Source organism: Cervus elaphus, chromosome 19, assembly GCF_910594005.1.
Source record: "Cervus elaphus chromosome 19, mCerEla1.1, whole genome shotgun sequence".
Classification (NCBI taxonomy): Eukaryota; Metazoa; Chordata; class Mammalia; order Artiodactyla; family Cervidae; genus Cervus; species Cervus elaphus.
In genome coordinates, this window is record NC_057833.1 from 13786850 (window position 1) to 13805320 (window position 18471).

Sequence of the window (18471 nt, forward strand, 5' to 3'; positions counted from 1 at the left end):
AGCTCTCTCCTGAGTACTGATGTTGATTGAGCAAGCCAAACCCAGGCCTCAACATTGCCCAACAGCCCGGCCTGACATCTAGTGCAGAGGACTTGTTTAGGCAGATCAGTGTAGGGATGCAAAGATAAGAGATTTCAACAGCACTTCAGGAAACTTTTCCGGATTGTTTAGTATAAGCGTCTGAAATAGAAAATGTTAGAAAGACAAACTGAAAAAAAAAGCACCCAGATTTAATATCCATTTCAGTGATACAGTGGGAAGATACCTGGTTATTTAACTTACATTTCCACTAAGAATCAAAAAGCCTTTCCCAGGGGATGAAATCAGAGGCAAATAACCCGCCCAGAGCAAGTATTTCTGCCCTTGCCGTTCAAAAGCATACAATCTGTATTCTTAAGAATGCTGTGTTCATATTTTGATCTTGTGACAAATCCGTAGTTGTTTCAGTGAGAAAATAATTAGAAAGTACTATCAATATTTGGGGGGGGTTGTTTTTATTTTTTGTTTAAAAGAAAATTTTCTGAATTAACAAATAGTTTGTCCTTCTGGTTCCTAATGTTTAAAAGTCTCAGACTCCTTCGCACTTGAATGCTGCCTTTATTTTAGAGTAAAAGTTCCTTTCTTAAGGAGAGAAATAAGAGTCACTTTTATTCTCCTAAAGGAAGAGTTCTTTTCTGCAGGGAGCTCCAGAATCCCAGTTGCATTCCCTGGTAGATGCTGCTAATAGCAATGATGCCAAACATCACTAGGCAATGAAGCAACAGGCACATTAATCGCTTCAAAACAGGCATCCTGTCAAGGCCTCGGCAGAGAGCAGCCAGCTACCAATGCAATGCACCTGGATCCGGAGTCTGGACAGTCCACAGGCCACACAGTCGTGCTCAATCGAAGAAGTACCAGCTTTGTGCCCTGTGTAGCTCCTTGATTGGTTCAGGTGTTTATGCCATGGTTCTCAAGGTGTTTGAGCCAGCAGCATCTGGGAACTTGTTAGAAATGCACTTTCTCAGGCTCACCCCAGACCTTCTGAATCAGAGAAATAGTGTCTGGTTTTGCAAACCCTCTGGGTGATTCTCATGCATAATCAAATTTGAGCACTGCTGCTTTAAAGAAACGTGTGAGCAGAGAGAGAGGACCACGTTGTGCGGTCCCCACCTATGCACTTCTCCGTTTGGCATGCTGGCTTCACAGTGAGGTCCCTACAGCCCGAGTTTCTTCCTGGGCCTTGGGGGACCAGGGTTTCCATCAGCTCCTGGAATAATACAGCTGCTAGCCCTCAGGAGGTTTATCCTCAATGGCACATTGCTTTCCTTTTCCCCACTGGTGGAAAATGTTTATATCATCACTTTAACAGACATTTCCTAAGACTTATGTGGGACACCTAGGTGAAAGATGGAGAAAGAACATTTATGCCTGGAGGCTTCTTGAGCTTAGAGAGGGAGAGAGGACCTTCTGTGAGCCAACTAACTCCTCGCAACTCCTGGAGCATGTTAGATATGCAAGGTCTCAAGAAAGGGGTTGATATATATACCCTACTGTGTGTAAAAGAGATAGCTGGTAGGAAGTAGGTACATACACAGGGAGCTCACCTCTGTGACCTAGACGGGTGGGATGGGGGCGGGGTGGAAGGGAGGCTCAAGTGTGCGGGGATATATTTATACATGTAGCTGATTCACGTCATTGTTCAGCAGAAACTAGCACAACACTGGAAAGCAGCTTTGTGTGTGGGCTAAGTTGCTTCCGTTGTGTCTGACTCTTTGCAACCCTATGGGTTGTTGCCCACCAGGCTCCTCTGTCCATGGGATTCTCCAGGGAAGAATACTGGAGTGGGTTACCACTTCCTCCTCCAGGGGATCTCCCCAACCCAGGGATCGAACACGCATCTTTTACATCTCTTGTGTTGGCAGGCGGGTTCTTTACCACCTGGTAAGCCCAAAGCAACTATACCCCAATTTTAAAAAAGAAAAAGAAATGCAAGCTCTCCTGCCCACGCTAAATCAGAACATAGATCCCCAGGTGGTTGGCATACACCCTGAGGTATAAGAATCCCTGACAGAGTTAACTTAGCAACCTTAGCGAGGCAGGAAGGAGGCTGCTGGAAGTGGTATCTTACAGGATTTGTAGTGAATTGTACTGAGACAGCATGGTGAAATAAGCACATCCAATAATAACAGGCTATTTCTGTTCCCATAGTGAACAGGTAGATGTAGGAAACCATGGAGCTGGGGAGGAGGGGAAGATCAACCCAGGGAAGAGATGGAAAACAAGAAACCAGGGAGAAATGTTTTCCTTTCCCCTGCTTCCTTCCCCATAACTGAATCCCTTCCAGACTCAGGTTGTCACTGCACCTAAGCTCACATTTGCCATTGTTCCCAAAGCGCCGCTGAATCGTTTGCATCAGCTTCTCTAAGCCAAGCTTCCTTACGTGTCTTCCTGCTTTAGGGAGTTTAAGGAACCCCTTCCTCTGGGTCAGGCATTTTCCGGCTACATGGGACCAGCATCTGTGCAGGGGTCAGAAGGAAGCAGCTGCTGGCAGTGTCCTGAGCACCAGCTGGCTATAGGTTTAGGTGCAGGATGTTGTGTGTTTCTGAGAACCCTGGTGGGCCTGCCGCTGCCCTCACAAAAATACAGTGTGTCAAATAAAGTTTAGAAATGTGCAAAATACGCAATTTTCTGCTTATAGATTTATAAGATCAGCATGTGGAAGACTAGGTGGCTCCTGAATCAGCGACCAGACGCTGCGAGCAAGGTGAACAGAACTGAGAGACGAAGACAGGACCGGAGGAGGGTGTGGGTAACAGGTGTGTAAGGACTGGGTACAGCCACATCCCGAAGAAAGGATGAAAAGAACTTGGGATGGACCAGATTTGAAGATGGAAAGAATCTGCCTGCCAGTGCAGGGAGACTCAAGTTCAGTCCCTGGGTTGGGAAGATCCCTTGAAGGAGGAAATGGCAACCCACTCCAGTATTCTTGCCTGGGAAAATTAATTCCATGGACAGAAGATACTGGCAGGCTACAGTCCGTGGGGTCGCAAGAGTCGGACATGACTGGGCACTGCTTTTACCGAAGCCCATCTTGACTCTTGCCGAGTTTGGGGAATTACAACAGAACAGTGGTGCGATGGAAAAGGCTGAGCCCCGGCGTTTGGAGTATCGAAGGGCTCCGTGGTTGATGTTCTGAGATCTCGGCTCACGTGATGCCCTCAAAAGCCATTGTGAGCCTTATCTGCCCAGGCTCAGGGGGCGGCAGTAGGAAATTCGGTGACAGGCGAGGACAGAAACTGCCTGTGACTGGACAGTGGTGAGTCTGCGAGAGCATTTTCACTCTTGATGAGGGTCGTGAGAGCCATTCTGTCTCATAGTGATGAGCCACTCCTCCTCAGGTGCCCTCTTGCATTTTGCTAGCAACATCGATTTTAGATGTTTCACTTTGGTTTTATGACAGTATTTCCCAAGGCTGTCTTAGGAGTGGACGTGACTCAACTTGCCATAAACACAGTCGGAGAGTGTAGTTTTGTGTTCACACCTTCTTTTCTTATGCACTTTGCTGTTCTCCACCCTGGGGCATCTTTGGGCTTTGGTGGCTTAGAGGACATAATTGCCCTGCAGGTATAATTCCTTGGAGAACAAAAGAACTTCGGAACTATACGTGCACACACGTAGACTTAAAAAATACTTAAAACCTCGAAGTTGAGAGTTATGTTTTATATGGTGGGGATTTTTAGGACTTTAAGCCCAGTAGTCAGCATCTCAAGTAACCCTGAAAGAACTGCTCCGAGGAGGCATCGAGGGGAAGTCCAGTTCCATATGTAAAATAGATAGCCAATGGGAATTTGCTATATTACTCAGGGAACTTAAACTGGGGCTCAGTAACAACCTAGAGGGGTGGGATGGGGAGAGAGGCGGGAGGGATGTTCAAGTAGGAGGGGAAATGGGTAAACCTACGGCTGATTCATGATGATGTTTGGTAGAAACCAGTGCAATACTGTAAGGCAATTATCCTTCAATTAAAAAGAAAAGTTTTGCAATAAAGGGCGGATGATCTGAACAGCAAAAGATGACTGTTAATTAAAGAAAACCAGATATCCCAAATTAAGGGATTTAGCACTTTTCTATGTATGGGAAGATGCTAGAGTCTAGGCTTACTGAAATCATTTCTTTGATATGATTTCTGGCCTCAGCTATCTGGGGCCAGTATGCGTTTTTACTTCCCAAGTTTCCTCAGGGTTCAGTGTAGGGAGTGGCTGCAGTCTGATGGCTGCTAAATGGCAGATATTCTTTCCTTCCTGAGTTTCCTCAAGGCTTGCCAACTCACGTTAGAGGGCCGCAATTGCCAAGGACTATGGTATCCTTTGTTTACTGATATGGCAAGGAATATTCCATCTCACACACACACACACACACACACACACACACATATACTCCTACTTTACACATGTGGGCAACTGGAAGGAAATTGGGTTCCAACTGTTGAAGTTTAAGAGAAAAACTGTTTTACTAGTCAGTTGAATATAGGAATTTGAAATGTTAGGAATCACATTTTTTCCAGAAGGAAGATTGAGCAGTGATGGCAAGAGAGTGGCTCTGATGAGAAGATATTTGTGTTGTAAATATTTGTGGTTATGATTAGCCACAAACGTTTTAGTATACGTTTTGAAGTCAGGTGTGTTCTCCTTTTCTGAGAAAGCGTCACATCCATTTCAGGAAAGAAGTCGATACACATCTATCTCCAGCATGGTGTCCACCTGGACACTTGACTAATCCGTGTGGAAGAGGAGCTGGGAGATGTGGCCCCAGAAATGTGGACTTGAATCCTTGCTCTTCTAATAGTAGGGTAACCCTCCTTCAGCCTCTGTTTCCTCATCTTCAGAGCAAGAATGGTTGGAGGATTAATCATAACAGCTACTATTTATTGTTACTATTTATTGCAGATTTACATTACCATAGGGCAGGTACTACTACTAAGCAATTTATGTAAGTTTTCTCACTGAATCCTCCAACAACAAGTGAGAGCCCTTACTTCTGGACTGGGAATGGTTTTCCAAGAACAGAGCCAGCGGACACTTCAGACGGAGTGTACTATTGACTGAACTATGTAACACATAGGTTCTAAACTCAAAAGGACGACTCATATGCTTGCTATAAAATTTTCAAAACTCTCAGACCTATATAGAAAAGTAAGCAAAACTCATAGTAAGTAGTTTCCAAAAAAGCTAGTATGTTAACTGAAAAAATGTAAATATTTCATCTCACTAGTAATCAAAGAAATTAAAATAAAAAGGATAGCCCTTTTTTCCCATCAAATTAAAAACAATAGCGTTTTTTTTTAAGTGAAAATACTCAGTGTTAGCCAGGACATAGTGAACGCTGCACCCTTTCACGTTGCTGGTGGGCATGTAAATTGGAACAGATTTCCTCTCGAGCAATGTGACAAAATGTGTCAAGCGCCTCAACAAATGTTCACACTCAGCTGATCTGGTAATTCCACTTCCAGGAACTTATCCTGAGGACATAATCAGACATGTGGGCAGGGATTGATGTAAAAATGCTAACTTCTATGTCATTTTTAATTGGATACAACCCAAATGGGTAACAATAGAAGATAACTCCAGAGGATAGAATGGCACGCAGCCATTTACAATTGTATCTTTAAAGGATTTTGCATGAATGAGGGCAGTTCTCAAAGTATAATAAACAATGTGATCTCAATTTTATAAAAAAGAGAAAAATACACACATAAGATTAGAGAAAACTAAAAGGAAATATACCAGAATGTTAGCAGTGATCTGTGTCTCAGTGGTGGGATTATGGTGACTTTTATATTCTTCATATTTTTCTTTTTTAATTTATTATTTTATTTATTTGTATATTTGTGGCTGTTTGGGGTCTTCATTGCTTCATGGGCTTTTCTCTAGTTTTGGCGAGTGGGGGCTACTCTTCATTTCGGTGCCCAGGCTTCTAATTGCAGTGGCTTCTTTTGTTGCAGAGCATGGGCTCTAGGGCACACAGGCTTCAGCAGTTGCCTTTCCAGAGCTCTAGGGCACAGGCTCAGTCGTTGTGTTGCTTGGGTTAAGTTGCCCTGTGGCGTGTGGGGTCTTCCCAGATCAGGGATCAAACTCATGGCCCCTGCAGTGGCAGGTGGATTCTTTGCCCCTGAGCCACCAGGGAAACCCCTGTATTTTTCTTGATCCAGAGAGAGAAGAGGATCAGGGGGGAACATTTGTGTGTTACAAAATAGTTCTCTTTATTTTCTTAAATTTTATTTTATTTTTAATTGGTGGAAAGTTGCTTTACATTTTGTGTTGGTTTCTGCCCTACAACAACGTGAATCAGTCTCTCTCTCTCTCTCTCTCTATTCATCCCACCCTCATCTTCTCCTACTGTGTCCACAAGTCTGTTCTCTACTAGGTTTATCAATAGCATTTATCTAGATTCCATCTATATACATTAGTATACTATACTTGTTTTTCTTTTTCTGACTTACTTCACTCTGTATAAGAGGCTCTAGGTTCATCCACCTCACTGCAACTGACTCAAATTTGTCCCTTTTTATGGCTGAGTAATATTTCTTTGTATAAATGTACCACAAGTTCTTTACCCATTCATAAAACAGGCTTCTTTAAACTGTTATGAAGTATTCTGGTATTAAAATTATAATTAACATGAATAAGAATATTTTTAAGACCTTCTCTACTATCTATTGCTTTAACATACCAAGTAAATCAGGAGGGACAGACATGGAATCAAGGGTATGTTAACACCTTTACACCCGGGCTAGGTGTTTTCTTTAAAGAAAACCTCTTCCAGACCCTACGATAATGTTGGACAACATTGGTCATTAACACTCATGTTATGATCTACCGATTTTATATTTGGATATTTCGTTCCACTCAACAGTTTTCTGACTGTAGAGGACATTAAGTAATCTCTTTTGTCTGTTACATGGATTCAGAAATAAGTTCACTATGTTAAATCTGCATAGCAGATTTGGGGATTTTGAAATGAATTTAAGTAAAGATGTCAAGTGTGCTTCTGTTTTGGCAGGACCACCACCAGTAAGTACCAGCCTTGCATATTTGGAAGGGTGGGTTGCTTTAACTAAGGTTTCCAAAAATACAGTTGCAAGTGGTTAGTGAAATGAAGAGCATTCTTTACTTCCCTTTAGAACCTTGTGGTTACCTTCTCAGGGCTCAGTGCTGTGCTAGCCCGGTTATCAAATGAGATCAGCATCACGTCTGTAACTGTACAGAAACAGTCTTTCACCTTGTGGCTGTGTACACACACACACACACACACACACACACACACACTCTCTATAGCTGCTAGTATGACACAGTTCCATGGGTACATGACAAAATAGGAAGATATCTGAGTAGATGGATAGACTTAAATATAATTGCTCAAAATGAAAGTTGAAAGAATGGTTATAGTGTCCAAGAATTTTTAAATGTTAGAGAAAAGGAAAATAAAAATGAGCTTTCCTTGAACTAGAAGGAAAGCCTATTGAAACTAAATATCCGGTGCTAGAGACTAGGAGTGTGTGTTTTACACTTGATCTTAGCCAGACGGCTCGGAAGCAGTGGGAATGTGCATTTTTAAGTCTCTACAGGAAATTCTGATGCAGACTGTTGAAGCTAACGCTGTCTTAGCGGGGCTGCGCTGTCGTATATTTTATTCTGGGCTTCCAATATGGTATCTGCTAGAGCCACCTGTGGCTCTGGAGCTCTTGAAATGCAGTAGTATCACTGGAGAAACTGAATTTTTTATTTGAATTAATTTTAAATTTGAATATAAGTAGCTACATGTGACCAGTAACTACCATGTTAAACAGCCTCCTTGGCCTATAGTATATTGCCCTTCACTTGGGATGAAGTGAAGCCGTTTTTCAGCCTGCCCTTAAGCCTGCCCTTACGACAGGTTGTACATTTCATTACTGTGACACTGATGCTCCGATGGTGGATCAGAGCTTCCGCTGTAACTTGTGGGTACTGGTGGCAGCAAGTGTGGCTCCAGAACCTCCTCCTGGGAGAATCAGGGTGATGGGGAGACCACACCCCATCACCTGAGCTGTGTTGTGTAATATAATTTGGTCAGCATCGTCTTTAGCTCCTTGCTCAAAACTTAAAATGGTGCTTCTCACAGTCCCCCTCAACCCACAAGAACAGAAAACCTAAATCTCATTCTCACCCCCAGGATATCCAACTCATTATATTTGTTTTTTGTGGTTTTATTTTTAACTAAGGAAATCATGTCTAATCTCCTCTCCTGTTGTTTAAAGGGTTTAGAAGTTCAGCATGGTGAGTTTTTATGGGACTTTTATGGGAAGCCAAGTGTTGTAAACATATCCAAATTATCCCAGTAGTGTAGTTTACCAAATTCTGTTCCTATGCCCATGGACCTGACTTCCCTTCAAAATATGAAACAGATGGGTCCAGTGAGAATCCTCCAGCTATTCCAAGCACTGTGTTAGGATTTCTCACATTCTAAACCCGGTGAGATCAGGATATTGAACAAAAACAAATGTCCCCATCAAGACTGTAGGCTGGGTGGGGGCAGGGGCTCGGTCTATCCATCCTGAGCCGTGCCCCCGGCATCACAGTATGGCTCCTGCCTCTCACAGAGGCTTGGTGCCTGTCAGTTGAATGAATTAATGTTCTTGCCAAAGAGAAAGTGGACTGAAAGGGACCATGTAAAGAAGGCAAAAGACACGATCCAGGGAAAGCCCTCATTTAAGATAAAAGCGATTTGATTTAGGACAAAGTGCTTGTCCTCCATGATTTTACTCTCGTCATATCTAGCAGGTAAGAAGAAAGATGAAAGCACCAAATAATCTACAGGTGACCCTTTAACAAGGAGTTAGGGATGTCAACCCTCAGTACAGTAGAGAATCTGCCTGTAACTTATAGTCAGCCATGCCTGTGTGTGGTTCACAGATTCAACCAGTCATGGATCGTGAAGTACTATAGTATTTACTATTGAAAAAAGTCTTCTGGGTGGATCTGAGCAGTTCAAACCCATGTTGTTCAAGAGTCAGCTGTAGTTCCATCCTGATGACAACCATTTAGTACCATGAGGGTGATTTCCTAGACTAGTGATCGTAATGGGCTCTGAAGAATTGAAATTAACTCACAGACTCAGAGTCAGGAATGACAGGTTCATTTCAGCTCTTATTAATTCAAATGCTCTTGTGCTGTGGCCTGTTTTATTTTATTTTTGTCAAATATTACAGTTCTAAGAGACCTAGCAGTTAGATTGTCTCTGGTTGTGATGTATTTGCCTGCTTATCGGCATGTTTTATTTTCCTGAAATTTTAGGCACAGAAAAATGAGAGGGAATCTATCCGACAGAAGTTGGCACTGGGAAGCTTCTTTGATGATGGCCCAGGAATTTATACCAGCTGTAGCAAAAGCGGGAAGCCAAGCCTTTCCTCCCGGTGAGTGTTGTTTTGAGTTGATTTTTTGATATACCTAATGGATTTTGTCATCTGACTGTATGTTTAATGAGATATCCTTTAAATCCTTGAGTATTTTTCTCCCATAATACTACCACCTTTATTTGTGTGCTGGGCAGATCCCTCCCCACCTGTTTGTTGGGTTGGTTTTTGGGGTTTTAGTTTTGGGGACTTGGGGCCCATTTGCCCAGCCATTTGAGATCAGATTTCTATATTTCATTTTTAGACACAATACTGATTTTACTTTGTGATAGGGAAATCAAGCTACACTCTTAAGTAAGCCGACTGATATTTGGAACATTGTGGCAGACCACCAGATTTCCCATTAAGCAATCCCAAAACATCCAGACTCACCCCTCTGATGCATTTGATAACAATGAATACTGGTAACTGAGAAATACAATTCCCACTTTGATCATTGAATATTTGCTGCAAGCTTAACCTGTCTTGCAAGGTGTTTTTTGTTTTTTTTTTTTTTAATCTTGATTTCAGGGTATCATTGATTATTTGCATAGCTTCTAATTCCAATGAAAATATGTTAAAATTATAATTCTACCTAGAAAATAGGACTGTAGACCAGAGCTTCTGAAACTTTAATGTGCACGCATGTCACTTGGGGATTTTGCTAAAATGCTGATTCTGATTCAGTAGGTCTGGGTGGGGCTTAAGATTCTGTATTTCTTACAAGCTCTCAGCTGATGTTCCTCTGCCAGTCCATAGGTCACACTTTGTTTGAGGGTGTATAGACAGTTTGCAAAATTAACCGTTACAAGTACAGGTATTCCAAGTGGTGAGAGCACATAGAACACTGTATTTAAAAGATGGTAGTAACTGAAGATGCATCAGCATTCTCCGGATCCCTCCCCAGATATCTGTTTCTTGTCAAAATATCTGTCTCTTCCTTTGGACCTTCTTAAGAGCAAATATCCCCTGTATAACTACTAGGTATACTTACCATGATAAACCAAGTATGGGAGACAAATAATAGCATTCATGCATTTGTTCAACCAGTGAATTTCCGCTCTTTCCTTCATATGAGGTCCAGAATTAGACACTTTGGTATCTGTTTTCTCTGGCTTGCAGTAAGCCTCATACTTCTGTCTGATCCCTACAGATTTACCTAAATCGGCACAAATCAGAAAGCACTCATATGTGCATATCAAGGAGCTGCTGCCGGTGTGTTAGTGCCTGGAGTCAGGAGCTGAGACCTGGCCACGCAGTGTTCAGGCATGTCCTCCTTGGTGGGTGTGGAGCCAGCATAGGCTCAGAGGATTCTCTCGATCTCTTCATATATCATCCCAGAGCTGGAAGCCTTTGCCTTTGCTAGAGAAGCACCTCTTTCCCCTCCCAGTGGGATGTGGCAGGAGGATTCCGGCCTAGGAACCAGGACACCTGAGGGTTGATCCTAGTTAGCTTCTAACTCTGAGACTTGAACAATTTACTCAGTTTTACCATACCTCAGTTTCCTCATCTTTGTAAAATGAGGGGAGTAGACCCCATAGATATTCTTACAGATCTCTGCTACTGCTCTCTCTTCAAAGCCCCAAAAGTTTTCTTTTAGAAATCCCATCTCTCTGCTCAGTCATGTCATATCCATCTGGTCTAAATGGGATGTCTGGTTTTCAGAATGAAAGTGTGTGTGTGTGTTCCATAGCTTTAAAAGTAAAGTAGAATTAACTACAGAGTGTGTAATAACAACACAAAATAAAAGTAACAGTCCTTAGTCCTATCCCTCTCTATCCTATCTCACTCTCCAGAAATAATAGTGTTTAACTCCTTAGCTATCACTGCTGGTATTTATGTCTCTGAGTAAAATGATGATCTTCTTAGCTTTTACTTTTAAGCCATCTTTTGACTACCAAATAACAGAAGGCTGGGGTTTAACTCTCTTTTACAGTCCTCCCACAGACATATCTGTATATCCCCCCATCCTCCGCATGTAATTATTTCAGAATTTGGGGTAAAATAACGGTTCGATTTTACATTATTAAGATCGTATATCATTCACCGTGAACCGTGTAGTAAGCTATGATTACTTGAGAAATTTTATTGTTTATTCTGAAATTCTAATTGCCCCGTTTTCCCCTTTGCCAGTCCATGTGTGAGTGTATCCCGATTCGTGGAGCCACTCTTCTGATGAGAGAGGCATTGGTGGCTTGTTTCAAAGGTTGTTCCAAAGGTTTTGCTCTTATAAATAGTGCTGCTTCTAAACATCCTTGTACATGTCTTCTGCTGTCCATGTGCAAGAGTTTCTCTTGGTACATTCCTCGGAGTGGAATCCTTGTACATGTCTTCTGCTGTCCATGTGCAAGAGTTTCTCTTGGTACATTCCTCGGAGTGGAATTCCTAGGAAAATACATGAATGTTCCTACTTAGAAAATAATGCCAAAACTGTTCTCTGAAACAGTTGTACAAGTTACACTCCTACCAGCAATAGTTCGAAGATCTTATAGATCCACAGCCTTTCTAACACTCAGTATTGCCAGTTTCTTTTATATTTTTTAACTGAATATGTATTAAATGTATTTCATTATGCTTATTAGCTCTCTTTGTTTCCCCTTCTGTGATATATCTATTTGGGCCTTATGTTCAAATTTCTGCTGGATTCTTTATGCTTTTTTCATTGTACATAATATTGGGATGAGCTGTTTCTCACCTGTATAACCCTCTGGGCCTGGTGTCTACTTTGTATGTTTGATTTAACTGCTTCCATTTTTTTAAGTGATTTTAAGATTGTACACACTTTTTATTTCTTAAGTCAGTTCTGGTGAGTTGTATTCTTTAAGAAGTTATCCATTTTGTTTATGTTTTCAATATTTTTCACATCATACTTTCTCACTTCACTAAAGGTATTCAGTTCAGTTCAGTTGCTCAGTCGTGTCCGAATCTTTGCAACCCCGTGAACCGCAGCACACCAGGCCTCCCTGTCCATCACTAACTCCCAGAGTTTACCCAAACTCATGTCCATTGAGTCAGTGATGCCATCTAACCGTCTCATTCTCTGTCGTCCCCTTCTGCTCCTGCCTTCAATCTTTCCCAACATCAGGGTCTTTTCAAATGAGTCAGCTCTTCGCATCAGGTGGCCAAAATATTGGAGTTTCAGCTTCAACCTCAGTCCTTCCAATGAATACCCAGGACTGATTTCCTTTAAGATGGACTGGTTGGATCTCCTTGCAGCCCAAGGGACTCTCAAGAGTCTTCTCCAACACCACAGTTCAAAAGCATCAATTCTTCAGTGCTCAGCTTTCTTTATAGTCCAGCTCTCACATCCATACATGACTGTTGGAAAAACCATAGCCTTGACTAGACAGACCTTTGTAGACAAAGTAATGTCTCTGCTTTTTAATATGGTATCTAGGTTGGTCATAACTTTCCTTCCAAGGATTAAGCATCTTTTAATTTCATGGCTGCAATCACCATCTGCAGTGATTTTGGAGCCCAAAAAAATACAGTCAGCCACTGTTTCCCCATCTATTTGCCATGAAATGATGGGACCAGATGCCATGATCTTAGTTTTCTGAATGTTGAGCTTTAAGCCAACTTTTTCACTCTCTTCTTTCACTTTCACCAAGAGGCTCTTTAGTTCTTCTTCACTTTCTGCCATAAGGGTGGTGTCATATGTCAACCTACATATCTGAGGTTATTGATATTTCTCCCGGCAATCTTGATTCCAGCTTGTGCTTCATCCAGCCCAGCGTTTCTCATGATGTACTCTGCATATAAATTAAATAAGCACGATGACAATATACAGCCTTGACGTACTCCTTATTTTAGTTAAATTGTTCAAAATGTTTTCCTCTGATTTCTGTAGGTCCATGATTTTTTTTCTGAGTTTATTTTTTTGTTTGTTTTCATTTTTGTTAATAATTAGGTATAAAACTCTAAGACCTGTTAGCTCCAAGCCCTAACACTAAACTCTCTGGTTAGGCCCTGTTAGCCATACACTGATTCCTCAGAGAGACATGCCTTGATCACCCAGTTGAAAAGTCAATACCCAACCTCTTACCCTGATTCGTTTTTCTTTGTGACCCTTATCATTACTTGACATTGTATTAAATGTACTTTTAACTTGTTCTTTGTCTTTCTCTAGTACTGAAATATTAACCTCAAGAGAGCAGATCTTTGTTTTGTTCACCACCATAACTATTGCTGCTGCTGCTGCTAAGTCACTTCAGTCGTGTCTGACTCTGTGTGATCCCATAGACGGTACCATAACTATAAGATAGTGCTTAATAGTCAGTCACTGAATAGTTACTGAATTAATGAATGATGAACTTCACTTTGGGCTTCCCCGGTGTTGCTAGTGGTAAAGAACCTGCCTGCCAATGTAGGAGATGTAAGAGACACCGGTTCCATCCCTGAGTTAGGAAGATCCCCTGGAGAAGGAAATGGCAACCCACACCGGAATTCTCACCCTGGAGAATCCCATAGGAGCCTGGCGGGCTACAGTCCATAGGGTTGCAAAGACATGGACACAATTGAAGTGACCCAGCACGCACGCACAAATTTCAGTTTGGAATGATCAGGTAAAAACACAACTGTTTTGTCAGGATGAATCCAATTTAAAGTATCTAAATCTCTTTTCTCTTGGGCTGTAAGTTACCCAGAGACAACCTCTCCAACTTCGTCCTGAGAAATTTTAAGCCTGGCTGCTAGTGTAAGACTCGAGCAGGTGAATGGTTGACGATTCATCATGAAGTTAATTCCTGTGATTTCAATAAGGCCTTTCGTTGCCACCTCAGCTGTGCCTGAGGGAGCCCCAGCCTGGACCTCCTCTGATTGAGCCTCTCAAGATAGTATACTTTCTCATTCTGCCAGACCACAGGTAGACAGGGCAAGTTAGAAGGTCTAGATTTTTCTTTCAATTGCTTAAATCAGTCTTCCTCCACATACAGTCTGCCCCCTCCCAGCCTCAGATGGACCTGAGCATTTCCAGGGTCCTGCAGTGAAAACGCACGTGATTCCTCCACCAGCCACCCCTGCAGGCATCTAGCAAATTGAAATAAAGTCAGATGCTGCTCATCCATCTGTGTTTTGTTTTTTTTTCCTAACTCTCTTGTGTGCCGTTGTCTCCTTTTCCATTTTCTTCATCCCTGTAGGTTTATACTTTCTTTCTTCCTTTTATATTATTTTAGTAGGATTTCAGAAGTGAGAGTAGATAAATACCTGTGTTTCATATGCCATTTGTAACTAGATGTCTCATAAAGATTTTCATTATTTTTTTAAGATTTTTTTTTAATCTGGACCCTTTTCAAAGGTTTTATTTAATTTGTTACAATACTGTTTCTGTTTTGTGTTTTGGTTTTTTGGCCATGAGGCATGTGGGATCTCCCTGACCAGGGATCTGACTTGCCCCTTACCCATTGGAAGGTGACGTCTTAACCTACAGGGCTGCCAGGGAAGTCCCAAAAGGTTTTCATTATTTATAATAGAAGAAATGGCTTTGCAGATAAAATTGTGTGCTGAAACCATGTAGGTAAAACAAAGCTGACCTCTGGTTCAGGAGGACTGCAGGAGAGGGGTTGGGATAACCCTGCCCAGAATATGCCTCCCCCCCACTTCCGTTCAGTGCCCCCCTGTTCCACCCTCACTGCCCCTCACCACCCGTCCCCTGTGAACCCTCAGAGCCCACCTGAGACTCTTGTAGCCTAGCATCACTTGAGAATCAGTGACTCATCCACACTCTTTGGAGACACAGCTCTCTAAACACATATGTATTTCACAGGAGCTCAGAACAAGCTACCCTTGTTGACGCGCCATAAGGAAGATTATTTATATCCTGTTCTTTCAGATGTGTTTTCATCCTGGGATGAGATCATCCTCTCTGAGAACACGATGACTTTTTGGATGATGGTTAATAATGATACTTAATGTTTCTAAGAAATGTCACTTTATCCCTGTAAATTTTAAGTCTGAAAAGACTGACTGCCATTCCCTTTGCTCAGTAATAATGTAGGAGAAGAGCCTGAGATGTTCAGTTGCAATTGTGTAACCCATATTCTTCATCCCTATTAGAATTAATGTTCTAATGTATTCCAGTTCCTGCAATTCTTCGTTAAGCTGGTAATACTTTACCTCTTCCTTACAGAAGTACTTGAGGGATGTTAGAACTCTGAGTTCTCCATGTGACACTCCAAAATGTACCTAAGCACATGTGCTGAATTAGTTAAATAATCAAAACCAGGTAAATATTAGATGAATTTACTACTTTAAGGAGCTCAGTACTCAATTTTAAATGAGGCTGAGGACTTAAAATTAATTGACCAAGCAACGGGTTTTGAAGTGCTAAGCTTTCTTTTACGGCAGGGCTTACCTGGTTAAGTAGGATCCTTTGGCAAAATAATAGAGTTCTATTTATGCATTTTAAAGGATGTGTGATTACCTGTAAAAATTAACTTCATACGCATTATGTGAGAAATTGTGAAGTAGCATGAAGGTCCTTTGGGAAGACGTGCTTATTAAGCTGCTACTGAAAATGTAAGTCCTTCTCAGTTGGCCTTTGGGTTTCAGCCCCACTGAATTTTCTTAATTGGTGCTATCTCCTAAAGCACTTTTTAAAAGAATGACAAGTTATTAAATGTAAGCTAGACTTACTATAATCCCATAAAGACATTTCATGCCCAATACTGCAGCAAAAGAATTTTTGATATTGCTTCATAACTCAAGTAATTAAATTTGACTTATACTGAAATGCGGCAAGTACAGGAAGTGCCATATTTTTCTTCCAAATTTGCTAATCCACACATAATCAGCCTTTTCAAATGGAGATCGTATGACCTTTGTCAGTTTTTCTATTTAAAAATGCTTCAGCTAAAAGCTTAAAAGGAAATGAGGAAAATGAATTACCTATTTTTGAAATAAGCTTTCTAAGAAATATTACTCACGTTCTCAAAAAATATTCATTTTCTCTTATGACTAGTATAATACTTTGCTATAAAATTTTTCTCATTGACCAAATTAATCTTGAATCAGCATTGTATTTTGGATTCTGAGTTTACGTAGCTTAATGTTATTGATATCAAAGGAATGGAAACTGGCTTGGCTGCTATGAAAATACAAGACAGAGTGGTCATTAGTAATAGACAAATAGGAAATCTTTCATCTTTCAAACAGGACAACCTGTTTGGACATTGTAGAGGAAGCTATTTCTGCCTTTTCCACTCTCCTTTTCTCAGAGTAAACACAAAATAAACCTGACCCCCACTCTCTTCCTCCCTTACCCTAGATAGATTTTATTTGTTGTTGTTGTTTAGTAGCTAAGCCATCTCCAGCTCACGGGCTATAGTCCACCAGACTCCTCTGTCCATGGAATTTCTCAGGCAAAAATATTAGAGTGGATTGCCATTTCCTTCTCTCCAGGGGATCTTCCTGATCTTCTGTGGGGATCCAACCCAAGGCTCCTGTATTGGCAGGTGGATTCTTTACCACTGAGCCAAAATGGAAGCCCAGATTTTATTCACATGTATATAAATATAAATGCAACTTAATGCAGTCTATTTCATAAAATATGCAATGGGATGTTGTAACCTAGAAAAGGTTATATACCCCTCTCTTCATGCAGTATGAAGATTATGAAAACTAGAAGTTCCCCAGAGAGTTTTTGAGATGCTGGTTTGAATAATGATTACTGTTTACTTGTCTCAGCCATTTCAACATCCCCAAATCAAAACACATTTCTTTCTCATTCTTGCAGGTTTATTGGTGAATGACTGAGACAAGACCGATAAAATTAACCCACCACCTCCTTTTGTGTTTGGGCTGGGTGGAGGGGAGGGAGGGAGGCACTAAATAGCCCAGGGAGTTGTATCAGTAGGACGAATAACAGTGATCTAGAGCGCCTTTAAAGAAACTGGATTCATAGGAGCTTTGAATGTGAGGAATTGAGAATCTGAATATATAATCTGCCGTGGAATCACAGGTCAAAGCAGCATCATTTTGCCAGTAAAGTAAATCATCCTTTCGTCTCTGACAGCAATAATGTTTGCATAAATTCCTAGAAGTCAGCACAGTGGTCGTATATACCCAGGATGGATGAGAAGAGGTTGTCCTGTTCTAATGCAGTGAAATTTTCTTTCCTGAAGTAATAGGTACATACTCCAGCAACCTATTTATAACGTGTGACATATCTTTTAAACTTCATATTAATCTCAAACAAGCACACTATTAATTTGCATAGAATATCCTTCATATGAGTAATTCCAAGGTACATGCCATTGCAAATGACAGTTTACAAATTCTTTTTTTTGATATACTATTTGAAAAGTCATCGGGTACTCTGCGGAAAACTCTTACTATTTTTTATGCCGTCCTCCAAGAATTACCTCCAGTATACTAAAATATTACACAATTTTAAAAGTAAAGGAAAATTTGAAAAGGATCTTTTGAGGACTAATACTATTAAAATGGCAAAACAAATTTAATTATGTAAGCAATTCTTCTCTTTCGCAAACGTGAAAGGACAGCGAATTGATATTTGTGAGATTTTCTTTGTCTAATAAATAGCCTCACTTTACAGTAATGCCAATGACCCCAGTTTAATTAGGTGCAATTAATTTTGTGCAAGTGAAATTTGACATCTTGCTAGAGGCATAACTAGCTGTACTCTGTCTTATGAATTTTATTATTATCACCAGTGAGAATTCAATTGTCAGAGCTCCTGCAGAAGGGTGGGGGATGGGGAGAAAAAGGCCACAGGGCTGGCGTGTTATATTTAAAAACGGTTCCAGTGGACAGCCAAATGTTTAATTAAAAGAACTTCTAGAAATGATTTTTCCATTGGCGCATCATCTTTGACAAGTTATCATGACTTTATTATTGCCATTTGCACTCCCTGCAGACAGTGGTCCCTCCCGCGAGCCTGGACACACACAGCTTGTATGAGGACTGGATTCTTTGAGACTTTACATAAGCACTAGCTGCTAGGAGAAAAAAAGTCCCACTGACTGCAAGTGAGCTCTGTCATCTGGAGGTTTAACATAATCCTTTTGTTTGATTATGTTATAAAATTTTTTGTGCCCCTCAGA

General features: G+C 41.1%; 1 protein-coding gene across 5 annotated transcripts in view; it reads left to right on the forward strand.

Moving 5' to 3' along the window:
* Positions 1-18471, forward strand: part of SCHIP1 (schwannomin interacting protein 1) — a 151746-nt gene that overhangs the window by 109334 nt on the left and 23941 nt on the right. For all 5 annotated transcript variants that reach the window (XM_043875375.1, XM_043875374.1, XM_043875373.1 and 2 more), the window contains one exon: positions 9312-9430. In XM_043875375.1, the coding sequence (XP_043731310.1) occupies positions 9312-9430 (119 nt within the window). The remainder of the gene's footprint in view (positions 1-9311; positions 9431-18471) is intronic.